At 40.3% G+C, this 19,587-nt stretch overlaps 1 protein-coding gene and 1 long non-coding RNA gene across 2 annotated transcripts in view; one reads left to right on the top strand and one right to left on the bottom strand.

Moving 5' to 3' along the window:
- Window positions 1–19,587, top strand: part of LOC105497431 (HECT and RLD domain containing E3 ubiquitin protein ligase 2) — a 222,446-nt gene that overhangs the window by 136,426 nt on the left and 66,433 nt on the right. The window contains exons 51-59 of the mRNA XM_071067311.1: window positions 1,343–1,451; window positions 1,558–1,697; window positions 5,586–5,776; window positions 6,493–6,598; window positions 6,681–6,772; window positions 11,609–11,784; window positions 15,604–15,715; window positions 18,829–18,910; window positions 19,022–19,165. Of these exons, the coding sequence (XP_070923412.1) occupies window positions 1,343–1,451; window positions 1,558–1,697; window positions 5,586–5,776; window positions 6,493–6,598; window positions 6,681–6,772; window positions 11,609–11,784; window positions 15,604–15,715; window positions 18,829–18,910; window positions 19,022–19,165 (1,152 nt within the window). The remainder of the gene's footprint in view (window positions 1–1,342; window positions 1,452–1,557; window positions 1,698–5,585; window positions 5,777–6,492; window positions 6,599–6,680; window positions 6,773–11,608; window positions 11,785–15,603; window positions 15,716–18,828; window positions 18,911–19,021; window positions 19,166–19,587) is intronic.
- LOC139355523 (uncharacterized) lies at window positions 14,638–18,083 on the bottom strand. Its single transcript, XR_011606302.1, has 3 exons — window positions 18,007–18,083; window positions 14,920–15,039; window positions 14,638–14,721 (listed from the first exon to the last, which is right to left on the bottom strand). It is a non-coding gene; the product is annotated as an uncharacterized lncRNA (long non-coding RNA).

Raw genomic sequence — 19,587 nt, 5'->3', positions numbered from 1 at the left:
AGTAGAGACAGGGTTTCACCGTGTTGGCCAGGCTGGTCTCAAACTCCTTACCTATTGATCCGCCCATCTCGATCTCCCAAAGTGTTGGGATTACAGGTGTGAGCCACCACGCCTGGCTCTCTTTTTCATGCTATATAAAAATTTAGGATTGAATTTAAGACATGGAGATGTGCTAATGATGGGAATTAGGAACTGGAAACAATTCTCAGATTATATTTAATATGATACTATTGAGATTCCAGATCAAATGCGTGGCACACTTTGAAAGGTATACTATGTCAGTTTTAACAGTTGCATGAGAAATAAGTATGTGTCTAGTTTTATAAACTCTTGGTGCCATAAAGAGATTGTTCGTTTGAACCTTGTGGAAAGCTCTCTTTTCATCAAATCGCTCAGAAAATGGCCACAATTGGTGGTGGTTCCCCAGTGGTGAGAGGTTCTTAGAGCTTCTCATGTTACATAAGAACAAATGGATTATTTAATATTTTACTTTATTTTTTTATTTTTATTTTTATTTTTTTTGAGACGGAGTCTCGCTCTGTCGCCCAGGCTGGAGTGCAGTGGCGCTATCTCGGCTCACTGCAAGCTCCGCCTCCCGGGTTTACGCCATTCTCCTGCCTCAGCCTCCCGAGTAGCTGGGACTATAGGCGCCTGCCACCTCGCCCGGCTAATTTTTTTGTATTTTTAGTAGAGATGGGGTTTCATTGTGTTAGCCAGGATGGTCTCGATCTCCTGACCTCGTGATCCGCCCGTCTCGGCCTCCCAAAGTGCTGGGATTACAGGCTTGAGCCACCGCGCCCGGTCAATATTTTACTTTAAACATTGTTCTTTGCTTAAGAGATTGTTAAAGTATTTGCAAATCAAAACAAGACAAATTTTGAAAATAAGAATTTGGTTTCTTTGTTTTGAGTGACACATTGCTCTTATCAAAGGACAAAATAAGTCTTTATTAATGTGGTTTTTATTCCCTGAGATACTAAAGGTGGTATATGGAATTGTTGACTTGGTGGAATTAAAAACCAAAACGTCCTGTTTTAAACCTAATACAAAAGTAAAGAATGTAGTTTACAATGAACCTCCATGTGCTCATTACCTGGCTTTGACAATCGTCACCTCACGGCCAAAATTATTCATGCTCCCTTCTTGGGATTATTTTGAAACCAGTCGCTGACATCATGTATTTATTTCATCCATAAGTATTTTAGTACCTATCTCTAAAAGATATACTCTCTGTAAAAAACAAATTACTACAATGTAGTGTGACATGGCTAGGTGCAGTTTCAGGTTCAGGTTTTTACTGGTGAAGAGGAAGATGGGTCAGGTGATTTCTGTTCTGTCCTAGCTTTCAGTGCCAATGGAAAAGATATCATTGTCGACTTTCCCCAGCAGTCTCACTGGACTGGGTTGCTGTCAGAAATGGAGTTGGTCCCCAGTATTCATCCTGGGGTTACGTGAGTTGTTTTTATGATTGCTAGATTTGCTTTGGGACGAATGGTTTTCTGTTGAATTAAGTTTAATAAATGACCTTTCTTAACTCCGTTGCTGTTTTACAAATAGGTGTGATGGATGTCAGATGTTTCCTATCAATGGATCCAGATTCAAATGCAGAAACTGTGATGACTTTGATTTTTGTGAAACGTGTTTCAAGACCAAAAAACACAATACCAGGCACACATTTGGCAGAATCAATGAACCAGGTATGGCAGAATGTTTATATTCTCTCTTCCACCGAATATTAATGAAGTTCTTACTGTGGACCACAGGGTATTGGAATTTGTTATTTTAAGGTTCCTGTGTATTCGGTGAACTCTGTACAGTGAGTACAGTGAAGCGGAAGTGACAGTCCTACCCACTGATGACTGGCTGGCTTTTCAAAAAAAATCAAGACGGCGTATCAGGGAAGAAATAGAATAACTAGGCTTATTTGCTTGTATTTCCATTAAAAACGTTAAAAGAATCTCAAGAAACTAGTCACTGTTTAGTTGCAGGGCATGTGGAATTGGTTAGATGGAGAGTGAGTTTTTCAAGTTATATACCTTTTATTATATTTTTCATTGTGGCAAAATATATATAACTTAAAATTAGCCATTTAAGCATTTTTGAAGTTTATAATTCGGGGTATTAAGTACCTTAAGTACAGTGTTGCACAACCATCACAGCTGTCTATTACCAAAACTTTTCACCACTCCGATGAAAAACTGTGTACCCAGTAAGCAATTTAACTGCCCTACTTCCCTCTACCCCACCCCTGGTAACCTTGAATCTGACTTTGGTCTCTGTGAATATGACCACTCCAGACACCTCATCTAGATGGAACCATATAAGATTTATCCTTTTGGGTTTAGCCTAATGTCTTCAAGCTTCATCCATATTGTAGCATGTATCAGAACGTTCTCCTTTTTAGTGGCTGAATAATATTCCACTGTATGCATATATCACTTTTTTTCTTTGTGAGACAAAGTCTCACTCTGTCGCCCAGGCTGGAGTGCAGTGGCGTGATCCTGGCTCACTGTAACCGCCACCTCCCGGGTTCAAGCAATTCTCCTGTCTCAGCCTCCTAAGTAGCTGGGATTACAGGCCTGTGCCACCAAGCTCAGCTAACTTTTGTATTTTTTTTTTTAATTATTATGTTTTTGAGACAGAGTCTCACTCTGTCTATAAGGAGTGTATATGTTATATACATTTTTAGTTTTAGTAGTTACTCAAGATACAAATTATAACATCTATTTTTGACTCATTTAAATCTATTATTATTTAGTATATTCTCCTCCTAAACAATGCAAAGACCTTAGTTCTCTTTAACATCATTTATCTTCATTCTGATTTATATGTTCTTAACATATTTAACATTTTTTTCTTCTTTTTTTTGAGACGGAGTCTCACTCTGTTGCCCAGGCTGGAGTGCAGTGGCACGATCCTGGCTCACTGCAACTGCCATCTCCCTGGTTCAAGCGATTCTCCTGCCTCAGCCTCCCAAGTAGCTGGGACTACAGGCTCCTGCCACCATGCCTGGCTAATTTTTATATTTTTAGTAGAGGTGAGATTTCACCGTGTTGGCCCGGCTGGTCTTGAACTCCTGACCTCATGTGATCCACCCACCCACTTTGGTCTCCCAAAGTGCTGGGGTTATGTGCATGAGCCACCGCATCCAGTTAAAATTTTACACATTTTATACAAATACACGTCTAACAGAACTATGGAAGACATTCTTTTAGGCGCACAGAAAATGTTCATAAAATGTCAAAGGATCGGCTGGGCGCAGTGGCTCACGTCACCCAAGCTGGTGTGCAGTGCTGCAATCTCGGCTCACTGCAAGCTCCACCTCCCGGGTTCACGCCATTCTCCTGCCTCAGCCTCCCGAGTAGCTGGGACTACAGGTACCCGCCACCACGCCCGGCTAATTTTTTGTATTTTTAGTAGAGACGGGGTTTCACCGTGTTAGCCAGGATGGTCTCGATCTCCCGACCTCATGACCCACTCCTGTAATCCCAGCACTTTGGGAGGCCGAGGCAGGCGGATCATGAGGTCCTGGCGTTAACCCGGGAGGCGGAGCTTGCAGTGAGCCGAGATCGCAACACTGCACGCCAGCCTGGGTGACAGAGGGAGACTCCATCTCAAAAAAAAAATAAAAATTAAAATTAAAAAAGTCAAAGGATCAAACAATACATGCAGGGCATGTGATGATTTTTATGTAGTCAATATTCATTTAGATTTTTCTGCATACTTTGTAATTTCTCTCCACTTTTTTCTTCCTCTTTAATTTTCCATCTATACTGTTTTTCTCCTGCCTGAAAATACCCCTTAATATTTTTAAAAATGTTCCTTTGTTGGTTACAAATTATGTATTTTTGTATGTCTGAAAATGTATTTCTTTATTATTGAAAAGTCTTTTTGCTAGGTGTTTTCTTTCAGCACTTTAAAAATACTATTCCACTGCAATTTGGTTAATATTGTTTCCCCTGAAGTTGGCTGGTAGTCTAATTGTGATTCATTAAAGCGCATCAATCTTTTGATTTTTCCTTCGTCTGCTTTTGAGAGGGTCTTTTTGTTTTCATCTTGCACAGGTTTTACATGTGCATGGAGATGTTTATCTTTCTTGAGGTTGGTGGGGCTTCTGGGGCATGACATCTTTTGTCTGTTTCGGAAAATTCTGTCTTTCAGTATTTCTTCACATGTTGCCTCTGCTCTATTCTCTTTTCTGTCTTTTTGCGGGGGGACTCTTCTTTCACTTGTGTTAGGCCTAACCTCTGTCCTGCAAATCTTTTACCTACTTGTTATGTTTTCTAAACTTTTGCCCCTCAGTTCTTCATTCCAGATATTTTTACTTTCTCTTCAGCTGAGTTCAATGTGTTCTTAACTTACTCATTAAGTTCTTAATTTTAATTATTGGATTTATCAGTTCTAGTCTATTTTATTTTCAGTAGTTTTTGGTTCTGTGCTGAAATATTATCTTTTTGGACATAGTAAGCATAGTTATTATATTAAAGTCTGTGTCTTCTAACTCCAATATATGGAGCCCTTGTGGGTCTGTTTCTATCCTATCATTTCTGGTAATTTTTAGTCACGTTTTCTTGCCTCTACATGTGTCATTATGCACTGCACATTGTATTTAAAAAATTATTTCTTGACTCAATTTGAGGCTAATGTTATTCTCCAAGGAATGGAGGAGAGAAGGTTGTTCTGTGAGATACTTGGTAAAGGTTAGTGACTACCTGGGCTCATCTTAATCAGCATTCATTGATCGAGGTGATTTTATGCGTGACCTGCAATCTGTTGAGAAAAAAAAGGGAAACCCAAAGACCCTTCATAGTTCACCCTGACTTTTGGGGTGTTTTCTGTTGGGGTTCCAAGGGTGAGTTGCATTTCTGTGGCATCCTCAGCCTTTCTGGTCTTTCTGGACCCCATTCCTTTCCCTTCTCTTTACGAAGCTATTGAAATGCGATGTGCCCCTCAGGGACTTTGCTTGGAACCTGGGGATGCCATCAGGGAACAGCAGCCTCTGATCCGTGGTGTGCGTCATCTTGACACCTCCATTTGCCTCGAGTCTTCCGGTGGTTCTGACCTTGTAATTCTTTATTATCTCATGAATTCTGATAGTCTGAAGAGGATTTATTTATTTTTGAGTGTTTTGTCTGGCTTTAGTAGTTGTCCTCGATGGGGAATGCCAGTTGAATTCCAGATTTGCCAACTAATGAAAGTGGAAGCACTTTACAATTTACTTTTTGCCTTGTATTTATAAAAGCATTTTTAATAAGAATGGTTTTTGTGAGTGCTGTTATTGAACTTTTCCCACAGCTTATTTGTATCCTGTTTGTTTGGAAATATATTAATCTGCTGTTGTTTCCTGGGAGGTTTTAGTAGAATAAATCATACCATTATGTGGACTTCATCTCATAAATTGGTGTAATATGTCTTGACTAGGGAAGCCATTTGTGACATTTATTAGCTCCTTTCAGTTTGAAACTTTCTATTTTTCTTTTAGAAAGAAGCTCCTCACTATGTAATATTTTTGACCGCCTGATCATGATGTTTCTTTCTCCCCAGTTCAGCAAGGGTTAATTCTCTTTTTGACCATCATGAAATAGGTCAGTCTGCGGTATTTTGTGGCCGTTCTGGAAAACAGCTGAAGCGTTGCCACAGCAGCCAGCCAGGCATGCTGCTGGACAGCTGGTCCCGCATGGTGAAGAGCCTGAACGTGTCGTCCTCCGTGAACCAGGCATCCCGTCTCATTGACGGCAGCGAGCCCTGCTGGCAGTCATCAGGGTCGCAAGGAAAGGTAGCGTGTGATAGGGCACAGCAGCGGGCACTTTCACACGGGTGGTTTTGCCTTCTACATTTTCAAAATGAACTTTGAGCAGCCTGCAAAGTTTTGCTGATAGCACCTGTCAGTACTCACTTTATATTTTAATTTATAAGTTATTTCAAAATTACAGAGTTAAATACCATCCAAGTTTATTGTCAGAGGTTTTAAACAATATGAGTGGTAGATTTTATCTAACTGACTACTCGATAGAGGATGTGGTCGGGCTTTTTTTCCTCCTCTCCCGCATAAAATGTATGAATTCAGATTTGCTTCTCGTTAGAAGTTTTTCTAGTATAGTCTAGCAAATTTGTGTTGCACATCGGAGTGCTGTTGTGATTACACCAACCCATGGGGGCACCTCGTGGGCACAGAGGTCAGACTTGAGGACAGGGCCTTTCTCCATCTCGACTCTAGTGTTTTCTGCCACTCACTTGGTGGGTAAAAGGACCACCCTAGGCCAGGAGTGTATAGATACATTGTTTCTGGGGCTTAGAGTGAGACTTTTCTCTAATGATCCAAGAATGAGGTAGAATATTCTTATTGCTGCTAAGGTGAGGGAAAATTCTCTCTTATGCCACATTTTATATTGAAAAAGTCTCATGTCGATTCAAGCTTCAATGATACTATTGTAGTAGCTAAAATATAGCTGAATTTTGCTAACTGAGAATGTGATTTTTGTTTTTCTAAAGCACTGGATTCGTTTGGAGATTTTCCCAGATGTTCTTGTTCATAGGTTAAAAATGATCGTAGATCCTGCTGACAGTAGCTACATGCCGTCCCTGGTGGTAGTGTCAGGTAATTCAGTTAGTTTACCTAAAAAGAAGTACCTTCTATAATAAAAACGCCTTTGTTTGATTCTTTACCCATTTTTTCCTAGGTGGAAATTCCCTGAATAATCTTATTGAACTAAAGACAATCAATATTAACCCTTCTGACACCACAGTGCCCCTTCTGAATGACTGCACAGAGGTGAGTAGCTGTGGTAGTGTTCCATTTGGATGATTTGCAAGTGACAAGGCAGGTGACTTGGCCATTTCTGTGCTAGCATTGAGCCCAGTTTTCCCCCCTTTAAATAATTAGTTTTATCTGTTTTAAATTTTGACGCTTTAAAAGATACAACTTATTTTACACAGCTTGAATTTGCTGCTTATCAAATCAACTTGAAAAGGAAACAAAATAAATTTCATTCTCACTTTATTTGGTAGCAAAGGTATGCTTGGTAAGTGCTCCTAGCAAAAGTTGTCATCAGGCATTTCAGGTTGCTGTTTGCATCTGAACACTTTGGTTTTCCTGACCACACGTGTGTTTTCATGAAAAATCTCTGAGTTCCTGGCGGTTTTCCTGACCACACGTGTGTTTTCGTTAAAAATCTCTGAGTTCCTGGCGGTTTTCCTGACCACACGTGTGTTTTCATGAAAAATCTCTGAGTTCCTGGCGGTTTTCCTGACCACACGTGTGTTTTCGTTAAAAATCTCTGAGTTCCTGGCGGTTTTCCTGACCACACGTGTGTTTTCATGAAAAATCTCTGAGTTCCTGGCGGTTTTCCTGACCACACGTGTGTTTTCGTTAAAAATCTCTGAGTTTCTGGCGGTTTTCCTGACCACACGTGTGTTTTCATGAAAAATCTCTGAGTTCCTGGCGGTTTTCCTGAGTACACATGTGACGCTGAAGTTGTCATCAGGCATTTCAGGTTGCTGTTTGCATCTTAACACTTTGGTTTTCATGAAAAATCTCTGAGTTCCTGGCGGTTTTCCTGACCACACGTGTGTTTTCATGAAAAATCTCTGAGTTCCTGGCGGTTTTCCTGAGTACACATGTGACGCTGAAGTTGTCATCAGGCATTTCAGATTGCTGTTTGCATCTGAACACTTTGGTTTTCATGAAAAATCTCTGAGTTCCTGGCGGTTTTCCTGACCACACGTGTGTTTTCATGAAAAATCTCTGAGTTCCTGGCAGTTTTCCTGACCACACGTGTGTTTTCGTTAAAAATCTCTGAGTTCCTGGCGGTTTTCCTGACCACACGTGTGTTTTCGTTAAAAATCTCTGAGTTCCTGGCGGTTTTCCTGACCACACGTGTGTTTTCATGAAAAATCTCTGAGTTCCTGGTGGTTTTCCTGACCACACGTGTGTTTTCGTTAAAAATCTCTGAGTTCCTGGCAGTTTTCCTGACCACACGTGTGTTTTCATGAAAAATCTCTGAGTTCCTGGCGGTTTTCCTGACCACACGTGTGTTTTCGTTAAAAATCTCTGAGTTCCTGGCGGTTTTCCTGACCACACGTGTGACGCTGAAGCTGCTTTCTTGTTGTCACACCGATTGGCATCAAGTGCTGAACTTGTCATGGAGTGGCAATTTTTTGGCAATAAGGCAACTTTCAAAATGAGTCTAAGTTTATCTCTGGAAAAGTTTGAAAGAATCAGTGAAGGTTCTTTTAAACAGTACCCACGTACTATAGATCAGCGATTCTCTCTCTCTCAAATTTTCAGTAAATCTTTCCACATACAACGTCAGCACGATTTTAATACATTGAATATATGTAAAATAAGACAAATTAAGACAGATTTTTGTACTACCTATACCGTTGTCTTGTGTAGACTAATTAGAATGATAGCAGATAAAAATATCGAGTAGTTGATTTTTGTATTCGTTTAAAGTTTATAACAGATGAGTTTATTTTTAAATTATTAAATGCAGCTAACTTCATTCTTTAAAAAGTTTTATTTTAGTTTTAATTGACAAATAGTAATTTGTAACAATTTGTATATATTTTTGCAGAACACTGTGATGTTTTGTTACATGTGTACTTTGTGGAATGATCAAATCATGCTAAATAATGTGTCCATCACCTCAAATATTTATCACTTTTTTGTGGTGAGAACATTTAAAATCTTTTAGCTATTTTGAAATATGTAGTACATTCACTATAGTCACCATTTATTCTGGAATGCCATTGAACGATTTTGTAATACACTGATTCATTATAGTCAATACCAGTGGTGCTAATAAGTGAAGAAAATGGCAAATTATAAAAATGAAAGATAATATTGAATTTTTCTGAAAAAATTAATCTTGAATTTTAATGCATTTTACTGGTAACTTATTACAGTGTAACCGAATACAGCCTGTAGGGTGCCTAAGTTACGTAGTTCAGAGTATATTTTTACTTTACCAAACCAATAACTAATTAATTAAATCAACAACTGAGATAATTCATAAAAGGTATGTTTGCTTTAATTCAAGAAATTTTCAATTCAAAACAATTTATTCTGTGATATTTAGTGTATGTCATGTACATGAGAAATAGGAAGCATTGTGAGTAAATGGAAAACTCCTGACCTAACCTGCATGTCCCCAACTGACCAAAGAACTAGAACATACCATTCCTGTGGGGCCACAATGTTAAGCATGGCCCTTGCTGTACAAATAGTTTGTTATGGAATTTTCTTTTCTTTTTTTTGAGACTGAGTCTCACTCTGTCCCCCAGGCTGGAGTGCAGTGGCAGATCTCAGCTCTCCGCAACTTATGCCTCCCAGGTTCAAGTAATTCTCCTGCCGTAGCCTCCCAAGTAGCTGGGATTACAGGTGCCCGCCACCTCACCTGGCTAATTTTTGTATTTTTAGTAGAGATGGAGTTTTGTCATGTTGGCCAGGCTGGTCTCAAACTCCTGACCTCAGGTGATCTGCCCACCTTGGCCTCCCAAAGTGCTGGGATTTACAAGCATGAGGCACCACATCCAGCCAGGAGTTTTCTAACATGTAAACAAAAATAGAAAGTATGCTGGAACCCCCACAAACCTGTGACCCAGCTTCAACATTTATCTACATTTTGCCAGTCATGTTTCACTTCCTACCTCCCACCTCACTTCCCTGCCTCAGCAAGATCTTATTTCAGGAGCACTTGCTTCAATATTCATCTCTAACAGGGCTTAACAAAATATAACCCTGATACCATTATCACACCTCTAATAATTACTTTTTTTTTTTGAGACGGTGTCTCGCTCTGTCGCCCAGGCTGGAGTGCAGTGGTGTGATCTCAGCTCACTGCAAGCTCTGCCTCCCGGGTTCACGCCATTCTCCAGCCTCAGCCTCCCGAGTAGCTGGGACTATAGGTGCCCGCCACCATGCCCGGCTAATTTTGTTTTCATATTTTTAGTAGAGATGGGGTTTCACCGTGTTAGCCAGGATAGTCTTGGTCTCCTGATCTTGTGATCAGCCCGCCTCGGCCTCCCAAAGTGCTGGAGTTACAGACGTGAGCCACCACGCCTGGCCAACAGTTACTCTTTAATGTCATATAATATCCAGTCAGTGTCGAGATTTTCCTAGTTACCTTGTAAATGTCCTTTTGCAGTTGGTTTGTGTGAATCTTGATTCAGATGATGTTTGCATTCTACACTACACTTTAGCCTCTCTTGGTTTTTTTCCTTGCTAAAGAAAAAAGAAACTGAGTAATTTTTTCCCGTAGCATTCTTTATATTCTCAGCTTGGCTTTTGCATCCCTGTGGTGGTAGTCAACCTGTATTTCCTATGAAATGGTAGATCTTGAGGTTTGATCAGGTCGTTTAGGCAATAAAAAGTAATTATTAGTGTGCACTTCCAGAAACATCCCTCTTTGTTCACATGAGATACAGGGATAGAGAAATGTTGTTAATACCACAACAGGCATGCATACCAGGGGAGAAGAATGTCTGCCACGTGGGGTGTGGGACATTTGCAGGACAAATAGACCAGCTCCACTAAATGCATGGCAAAGGCAGAACGGAGGAAGGTTGCGTCTTGCTTGTGTTCTGATTTGAATGAGGCAACAATAGAATGACATGAGATAATCAGAAAAGTTTGATGACTGTAGCATATTGGATGATATGGGAATTATTGTTTGTGCTATGATAATAACAATGTGGATATGTTTTTCAAAAAACTCCTTAATTCCGGCCGGGCGCGGTGGCTCATGCCTGTAATCCCAGCACTTTGGGAGCCTGAGGCAGGTGGATCACCTGAGGTCAGAAGTTCAAGACCAGCCTGGCCAACATGGTGAAACCCTGTCTCTACTAAAAATACAAAAAATTAGCCGGGTGTGGTGGTACGCGCCTATGGTCCCAGCTACTCAGGAGGCTGAGGTTGGAGAATTGCTTGAACCCAGGAGGCAGAGGTTGCAGTGAGCCAAGATTGCACCACTGCACTCCAGTCTGGGCAACAAGTCAGATTCCATCTCAAAAAAAAAAAACAAAAAGCAATAAACAGAAAACCCAAACCTCCTTAATTCAGTGATATATACTGACGTTTTGAAACAAATAATGCCTAGAATTTTTAAATGATAATCCACATCTGAACAAGATTGGTCACATGTTGGTAACTGTTAAGCTGGGTCATGGAGTCATGGAGTTCTTTGTACTGTTTGTTCTAATTTGTGTATATTCAAATCTGTTTTATGTTTTAAAAAGGATGAAAGGTCTGTTACTACCTGACATGTAATCTCTTCCTTAGTTAAGGCATCTTGGTTCAAGAAAGCTCTAAGAAGAGTTTGCAGTCATTCAGTAAGGCTGTCATCCTATTTAAAACTTTTAGGAAGAAAATCAGTGAGTGTCTCACGCCTCAGGTAGACATCTCGATGAGTTGATCACTTCTTTTGAAGCAAACATTACTCAGATGTGGCTGCATTAACTTTGAATAACTCAGTTGGTATTTCCAGAACTGAAGTAAAGGAGCTCTAACTGTGTGTACATGTTGATGTCTCACACACCCCGCTCTCCAGTTAGAGGATCTAATATGCTTGATTCTACAAAGTCTGTAGATCATTGTTTTTGTGTCTAGTATCACAGGTATATTGAAATTGCCATAAAGCAGTGCAGGAGCTCAGGAATCGATTGTAAAATCCATGGTCTCATCCTGCTGGGACGGATCCGGGCAGAGGAGGAAGATTTGGCTGCAGTTCCTTTCTTAGCTTCAGATAACGAAGAGGAGGAGGATGAGAAAGGCAACAGCGGAAGGTGAGAGCCATTTATTACAAGTACTCACTTACCTCAGGCTGCATTCCTGGATCCTCACTTTCAAAAGGAAACATTTAATTAGAATGTGTCTCATACTGAGTCATTTTATGTCCACAAGAATGGTAAATTACAGTTGTTTTCAAAAACTGTAATTTTTTAAAATAAAGTGTTTAATGTAGAAACACATTATATTTAGAAAAATACCATTAAAAGAGGAAAGTGAAAATGTTTAATATCTCTACCTGAAATATCACTGTTACTACTTTGGTATATACCTTTGTAGTTTTCCTTTTTTTCTGTTACTAAATATATTTTCCTATGGAAGTTGTGTGATATATTTTAAAGCTCTGTTTGCTAAGTATTTTATCATTAACGTTAAAAAATATATTTATTTTGTATTATGGTGAAATATATATATTGTTTACCATTTTAAGTGTACAGTTCAGTGGCATTAAGTACATTCACATTTTTGTGCAACCACCACTACTGTCCGTCTCTAGAATTTCCATATGATTAGTCTTCTGTCCTGTAATTTTTGAGTGTAGTATTTTGTCTTATGACTATTCTCATTTACTCACTCAATTCTTTATTTTGTGTGAGCACTGTGATGATGACTGTTCCTGTATTCATTCAACATCTTTTGAACACCTACTGTGGGCCATTCCCAGTTATGTATACTGGGAATACTGTGATGAACATGCAAAATGAAGTAAGACAGATACACGCATCAGTGTGATGTTAGGGCTTTGGTAAGAGGCAGGAAGAAGTGCATGCAGCCTGGAGAGTGCATTGGAGCACTGATCTGTCAGGACAAGGAAAACTTCCCCCTAGGCCATACATACAGAAGTCAGAATTATCGAAACGAAGTGGGCGGGCAAGGGCGTTTCTGATAGGGAAGACAACATGCAAGGGGAGAAGAATGATATCTGTGACGTTTTTGCATGCTTGTTCATTTCCCAGGGCAGGTATCTAGAACTTGCATGTGCAGGGGCTGCTCTAAGCCTTGTTTACCATCCCAGCAGCAAACAGTGGATAATAACGGATAATAACAATGGAGGATAGTCAGTGTCCTCATAGAAGTTGTATTTTCCTAGATAAATTGCTGAAAGTGAAATTGCTGTCAAAGGGTATGCAAAATAAATGGGTTTGTTGTTAACATTCCCAAGGAGCTTTGGATTGCTGGTGTGACTGGGCACAGGAGGCAAGCCGCCAGTGATGGCTGAACTCTGTTGACCAAGACGCCCTGTGCTCTAAGTACTTGGCAGCATGTGACATAAGGAGACAACAGAGCGCTGCCCTGTGGCGTTGTTGAGCGCATTGTATAGACAGAAGTGGGGGTAGCGGGTCTGGTAATAAATCAGGTTATTCTAGGACTCTGATCTTGGCTTTGGATTCTGTCCTGTTTCATTTCAGAAACTTTGTGTAGAAGTTGAAAAGAAAATAATATCTATAACATTACCTTATCTAGAATATATGTTATACTATATGCTATAGTTCAAACTGATTGTATCTAGAGATACTAATTAAATGGGGACAGTACCAGTTCACTTAAATAAGGAAGTCAGTGGGATTTTTAATAAAAGGATTATAGATTAGCATTTTCTTACTCAGTAGCTACTAAAATGAATTGGGCAAAATTTTTTGTATTTTTAGTAGAGATGGGGTTTCACCGTATTAGCCAGGATGGTCTCGATCTCCTGACCTCGTGATGCACCCACCTTGGCCTCCCAAAGTGCTAGGATTCCAGGCGTGAGCCACCACGCCCGGCCGTAAAATTATTAGTACATGTATTGTATATGTGGAATAACCAAAAATGTTTTGAGCTTTACTTATTCATCACATTTTTATGTAATTGAATATATTGTCAAAAGAAAAGCTAGATATTTGATTGTAATGGATATTTTTCTGGTAAGATCATATTAATTAGCCAATAACTTCAGAATGAGTCAGTGGCCCAGGCAGTCTCCTACAGGGCTGGCACCCAACTGGGATGTTCCCACATTGACCATGTACAGCTGGCCTCCACCCTGGCTGATTGATACTTACATGGTGCCAGACATTAAGTATCTTGAATATCAGTCCTGGTTTCCCATACGTACATACATACATGTGTGTATGGGAAATATATATCTATTTTGAGATAGGATCTCACTCTGTCACCAGGCTGGAGTGCAGTGATATGATCTCAGCTCACTGCAACCTCTGCCTCCCGGGTTCAAGTGATTCTCCCACCTCAGTCTCCCAAGTAGCTGGGATTACAGGTGTGTGCTACCACACCTGGCTAATTTTTTGCATTTTTTTTTTTTTTTTTTTCCTGTGGAGATGGGGTTTCACCATGTTGCCCAGGCTGGTCTCCCAACTCCTGGGCTCAAGGAATCTGCCCACCTCGGCCTCCCAAAATGCTAGGATTACAGGTTTGAGCTACCATGCCTGGCCCTCATACATATTTTTAAGTAAAAATGTGTCACAAGATACTTCAGTATTTTGTGCATATGCTTGCTCACCTGTGCCTGGTATTAGATGAAAGAGTTTTTCACTTTTATTCCAAAACGTGAAATTTTGAACCCTGAAAGTAAATATTTATTAGTATATAATGTGTGAAAAAAGTGATACCTGTCTAGAAGCCAGTCTCTGGTGCCTTTGGGCATCTATCCTAGCTTATAAAAATAGAGCAAAAGCAAACAAAAAGGTGAAAACCCCAAATACAGAAGAAGCAATTTCTCAGCACTAGGCATCAGACTATCAGCCAAGAAAATCTAACACTGGCCTGTGTACTTTTTTCAAGTTGCAAGAATTGGAGCGTTTTGGATGCTGTAGATTAAACTTCTAACCTGCTGGGTGTGGTGGCTCCTACCTGTAATCCCAGCACTTTAGGAGGCTGAGCAGGGAGGATCACTTGAGCCCAAGAGTTCAAGAGCAGCCTTGACGATATAGTCTCTACAAAAAATGCAAAAATCAGTTGGGCATGGTGGTGCATGCCTATAGTCCCAGCTATTCGGGAGGCTGAGGTGGAAGGATTGCTTGAGCCTGGGAGGTTGAAGCTACAGTGAACTGGGATTATGCCACTGCATTGCAGCCTGAGTGACAGAGCATGACCCTGTCTCAAGACAAACAAAAAATAAATAAACTCCTAACCTGTCGAGGGCAGGTCAGGAAATAGATGAGCAAGGTGGAAGGAGCAAGTCCTCTGGGAAGGAAAGGAGACAAGGACTTTCAGCCCAGCTGGCCGATGATCAGGTGCTTCTGGCTGGTGTCCTGGGCAGAGGGTATAAAGGAAGAGAGAAGCATTAGGACATGTGTCTGTATTAAAGTACCTCCATGGTCATGTGGCCACATACTGCTTTATTCTTTCTGTGGGAAAATAATTGGCCAAACAGATGTCTGGATTTAGGGACACTGCTGCAAGGCCAGGCCCAGCGTGGCTCCTGGGGAGGTTTCCTGTGTCTCTGCAATGCCATTTGTGGTAGCCGCGCATCTGTTTCCGTGGCTTGGAATGATTCCCACATGTTCAAGTTGGTATGTAAGATGAAAGAGAATGTAGTGTATCATCGTTTTCCATCAAAAATAAGAGCTGAAATTAAGTGCTGGTATTAACAGGTAGCATGGTGGTATCTAGACAATTTGACCCTCCAGAGCAACTTACTCCTGTACATGCTTGAGGTTGTATTCTATTAAAGCAAAATTTTAAGAGTTTCTGAAAGTAACCATAAAATTTTGAGTGCTTGAGGTTGCTTTTCTTTTTATTTTTTAAATGTTTTATGCTGAATAACCTCTATTTCTTTCTTTTCTTTTCTTTTCTTTTTTTTTTTGTTTGGTTAGCCTCATTAGAAAGAAGGCTGCTGGGCTGGAATCGGCAGCTACGATAAGAACCAAAGTGTTTGTGTGGGGTCTGAATGACAAGGACCAGCTGGGCGGGCTGAAAGGCTCCAAGGTACGGCCTGCTCCCTGGGACCCAGCAGGGCGGGGCACTCGGCAGCAGCCACACCTCGTGAAGTTTTTATAATAACTTTATGCTCTATGTGTTGTACTGTTTCTTTACACGAACTAAAAGACATTATCAAATTACCCCTCAGAAGCGTCTCTCCTTGGAAAATTTCACTTTAGATATAATTGTTTTATTGCAGTCTTATAAACTAGAACATAAACTTTTGAAAAGATTTCACAAGTGCATAGACGAAAATTACAGACTATCGATAGATGTATCTTGCCTCCCCTACAATAAACACTTTTGACTATCATGAACAAAATAATGTGTAAAAAAGCCGTAGTGGCACACAGATGAGCAAGTTGTGGTCTCTGTCCTCCAGGTGCTTCGTGCCTGAGATTCTTCAGGGTAAAGTAGCTTGCACAGAGAGAGAAGGCTTTGTGAGCACAGAGAAACCAGCAGAATGCACATGTGTGCGCGTACACACTTGACTTATTCTTTGCAGGGCTTGTTGTGGGTGGAGAGCGCCATGATCTCATTTACCTTGTCAGTAAACCATGAAGCACGCACGGGAAGCCGTGCCACAGCCTCTGTGTTCACAACATCCTTCATCCCCTAGGTACTGGGATGAAAGGTTAATTTGTATTTTGAATTGCTTAGAAGAAAAAGACCATATTTTGAAAAGAATAGGTGTAAGAAATGATGCATTTAAACTGGAGTTGAATTTGGCGTTCCTTATATTACTTAGCGTCTCCTGGCTGAGGAGCCACAAAGCAAATTCCTCTAAATTTTATTGCCCAGAGGCACTCTGTGTTCACAGGAACTTAGGCTTCCTGTTAGTATTCTGTGAGATATCACATCGTACATTTTCCTTATTGCCTGCCCTGTTGAGAAGCTGAGAAATAAAGTTAGAACTCATTCATTTGAACTCTTTCCTTTCAAGGTGCAATAATTTTTATCTGTATTGGAGCAGCCTTGAATTGCATTTGTGTTTCAATGCCCCTGAGCTTGGTTTGGGAAGTGGACAGTGGGCGGTGAGCTGTGGGTGTCTCAGCTGTGGGAGTGCAGGGCTGTCCAGGGGTCCCTGAGGTGCAGGCCATTGGTGGGAGCCTATGACCTTGCTCACTGCCCTACATGGAGTTTTCACTTCAAGGACGGAGTCATCTTTCCATGGTTGTGATGAAAATCCTTTCTTCCGCTGCAGTAGTGACTGTTTCACCCATGGAATCATAAAGGGTTTTTTAGACAAAGGGCCCTAGGAATTTTAAATTAAATTACATCCATCTACAATGGGAAATTTAAGTATGTAATTTCTTAGAGATGTCAGAGTCAGAATCAGAGAATGAGCAGGACATGACTTGAAATAAGGTATAGTCTACAGGTGTGTGTGTTTATCTTTACATTATATGCATAGTCATTCCTCAGTATCCATGGGGGATTTGTTCCGGGACTTCCTGTGGATACCAAGATCTGTGGATGCTCAAGTCCCTGATATAAAACAGTGTAGTGTTTGCATATAACCTATGCACACCCTCCCAAATACTGTATATCATCTTCAGATTACTCAGAATACCTAATACAATGTAAATGGTATGTCAATAGTTGTTATATTACATTGTTAAGGGAATAATGGCAACAAAAATATCTGTACATATTTAGTATAGGTACAATAAAACATCTTTTCAATCCATGGGTGGTTGAATTCATGGATATGGAACCTGTGGATACAGAGGACCAACTGTATTTTATTTTTTACCTTCTATTATGGAAATGTTCAGATGTACCCAAATAGAGTGAATAGCATCACGAACCCTTATGTCCCTGGTACCAGCTTCCATAGTTACCAGCAGCTGTCTACGTTTTTCTGTCTCTGTCCTCTCATTCCCCCAACTCTGGTTTAAAGTAAATCACAGTGTGTCATTTCATTTTTAAAATACTCTAGTGTGAATCTCTAAGGGATAACCAATGCCTTTGGTTAATGTAACCATACATAGTAGTAGCACAGTCATGCGTTACTTAATGATGGGGATACATTCTGAGAAAGTTTTGGTAGTGATTTTGTCATTGTTGAAAAATGATAGAGTGTACTTAACACAAACGTAGATGGTGTAGCTTACTACACACTCAAGCTATATGGTATAGCCTATTGCTCCTCCTAGTACAGTTACAACATGTAACTGTACTGAATATGGTAGGCAGTTGTAACTCAATGGCATTTGTGTATTTAAACATAGAAAAGGTACAGTAAAAATACAGTGTAAAAGATTAAACATGGAACACCTGCATAGAGTACTTACCATGAATAATGGAGTTTGCAGGACTGGAAGTAGCTCTGGGTGAGTCAGTGCACATTACTGTAGACTTTAGAAGCACTATATGCTTTAGACTACTCTATAAAAAATATTTTTCTTTCTTTAATAATAAATTAGTTGTAACTTTACCTTTACTTTTGAACTTTTCACTTTTTAAAAAACTTTTTGACTCTTAATAGTTAGCTTAAAACACAAACAGCTCTGTACAAAATGTTTTCTTTACATTCTTCTTTTGCTTTTTAAACTTTTTTGTTAAAAACTGAGACTCAAACACATACATTAGCCTAGCTAGGATCATAGTGTTACTTCCCTTTCACCCCCACGAAGGAGCTAGCTGTCCTTTCCTGTGACGGCCGTGCCTTCTGGAATCCCTCCTGAAGCACCAGCCATAGGCTGTTTTACAGTCGGCTTAAAAAAAAAAAAAGTAGAAGGAATACACCCTAAAAGAATGATAGAAAGTATTGCATAGTGAATATATAGGCCAGTAGCAGTTGTCTGTTATCGTTATGAGGTATTAGGGATTGTTGATGTGTAGCTGGCAGCACAGAGGCTTGTTGACACAGCATCACCACAGACACATGAGGAATTGGTTGGACTGTGATATTGTCATGGCCAGGACACCACTAGGCAGTAAAGATTTTTCAGCTCCATTATGATCTACTGGGACTGTCATTGTATATGTAGCCTGTGGTTGAGTGAAATGTTATGCAGTGCATGACTGTAATTCCTTGTATCATATAATAAGGTAACATAATTTTAAACATGCAAGTAAAATTTTTTTTTTTTCTTAAAAAAATTCTGTTCTAGATAAAGGTTCCTTCGTTCTCTGAGACACTGTCTGCTTTGAATGTGGTACAGGTGGCTGGTGGTTCTAAAAGTTTGTTTGCAGGTATGATTATTCTAATATTAAAAAATTTTTAAATTATGCTTGGCACCAAAAACCAGAAAAGTTTTTAATGTTGTGAAAAGTGAGTCCTCTCCTGGCTGTCGTTCCTTGCAGTGACTGTGGAAGGGAAGGTGTACGCCTGTGGAGAAGCCACGAATGGCCGGCTGGGGCTGGGCATTTCCAGCGGGACGGTGCCCATCCCACGGCAGATCACAGCTCTCAGCAGCTACGTGGTGAAGAAGGTGGCTGTTCACTCAGGTACAAACCAAGCACCAGCAGGCCTGTGTGGATCAGCCTGTTGCTCTTGCTCCGTTGTTAACCAAAGCCCTAATTGGTGTCCTTACATTCTTTCTTAAGTTTTTACTTAGTAGGAATAAAAATTGGATAATGTAAATCTCTAGGTGGTCTAGAATTTAGTTATTGCTGCCAAATCAAGTTCTTTGCCTAAAAGCAGGCTGTATTTCTGAAAAAGAGTCTATAACTTTCTTCAGATTCCCAAAAGTATCTATGAACCCAAGTAATGAGAAAGATCCTTTAAACAAAACCAGACCACTCTTTCAGTGTAGGGAGTGTTTATTTTGGAAGCACTGTGCTAGGCCTCTGAGGAACGGAACTGAATTAGACACAAAGTTCTAATTCAGTTCATGCCTATGCTGAACCGGGCTCAGTGTCACCCGCGT

This window comes from Macaca nemestrina, chromosome 7 (genome assembly GCF_043159975.1).
Source record: "Macaca nemestrina isolate mMacNem1 chromosome 7, mMacNem.hap1, whole genome shotgun sequence".
Lineage (NCBI taxonomy): Eukaryota > Metazoa > Chordata > Mammalia > Primates > Cercopithecidae > Macaca > Macaca nemestrina.
Note: the sequence above shows the minus strand (reverse complement) of the source record. Positions and strands in the feature narration are given on the sequence as shown.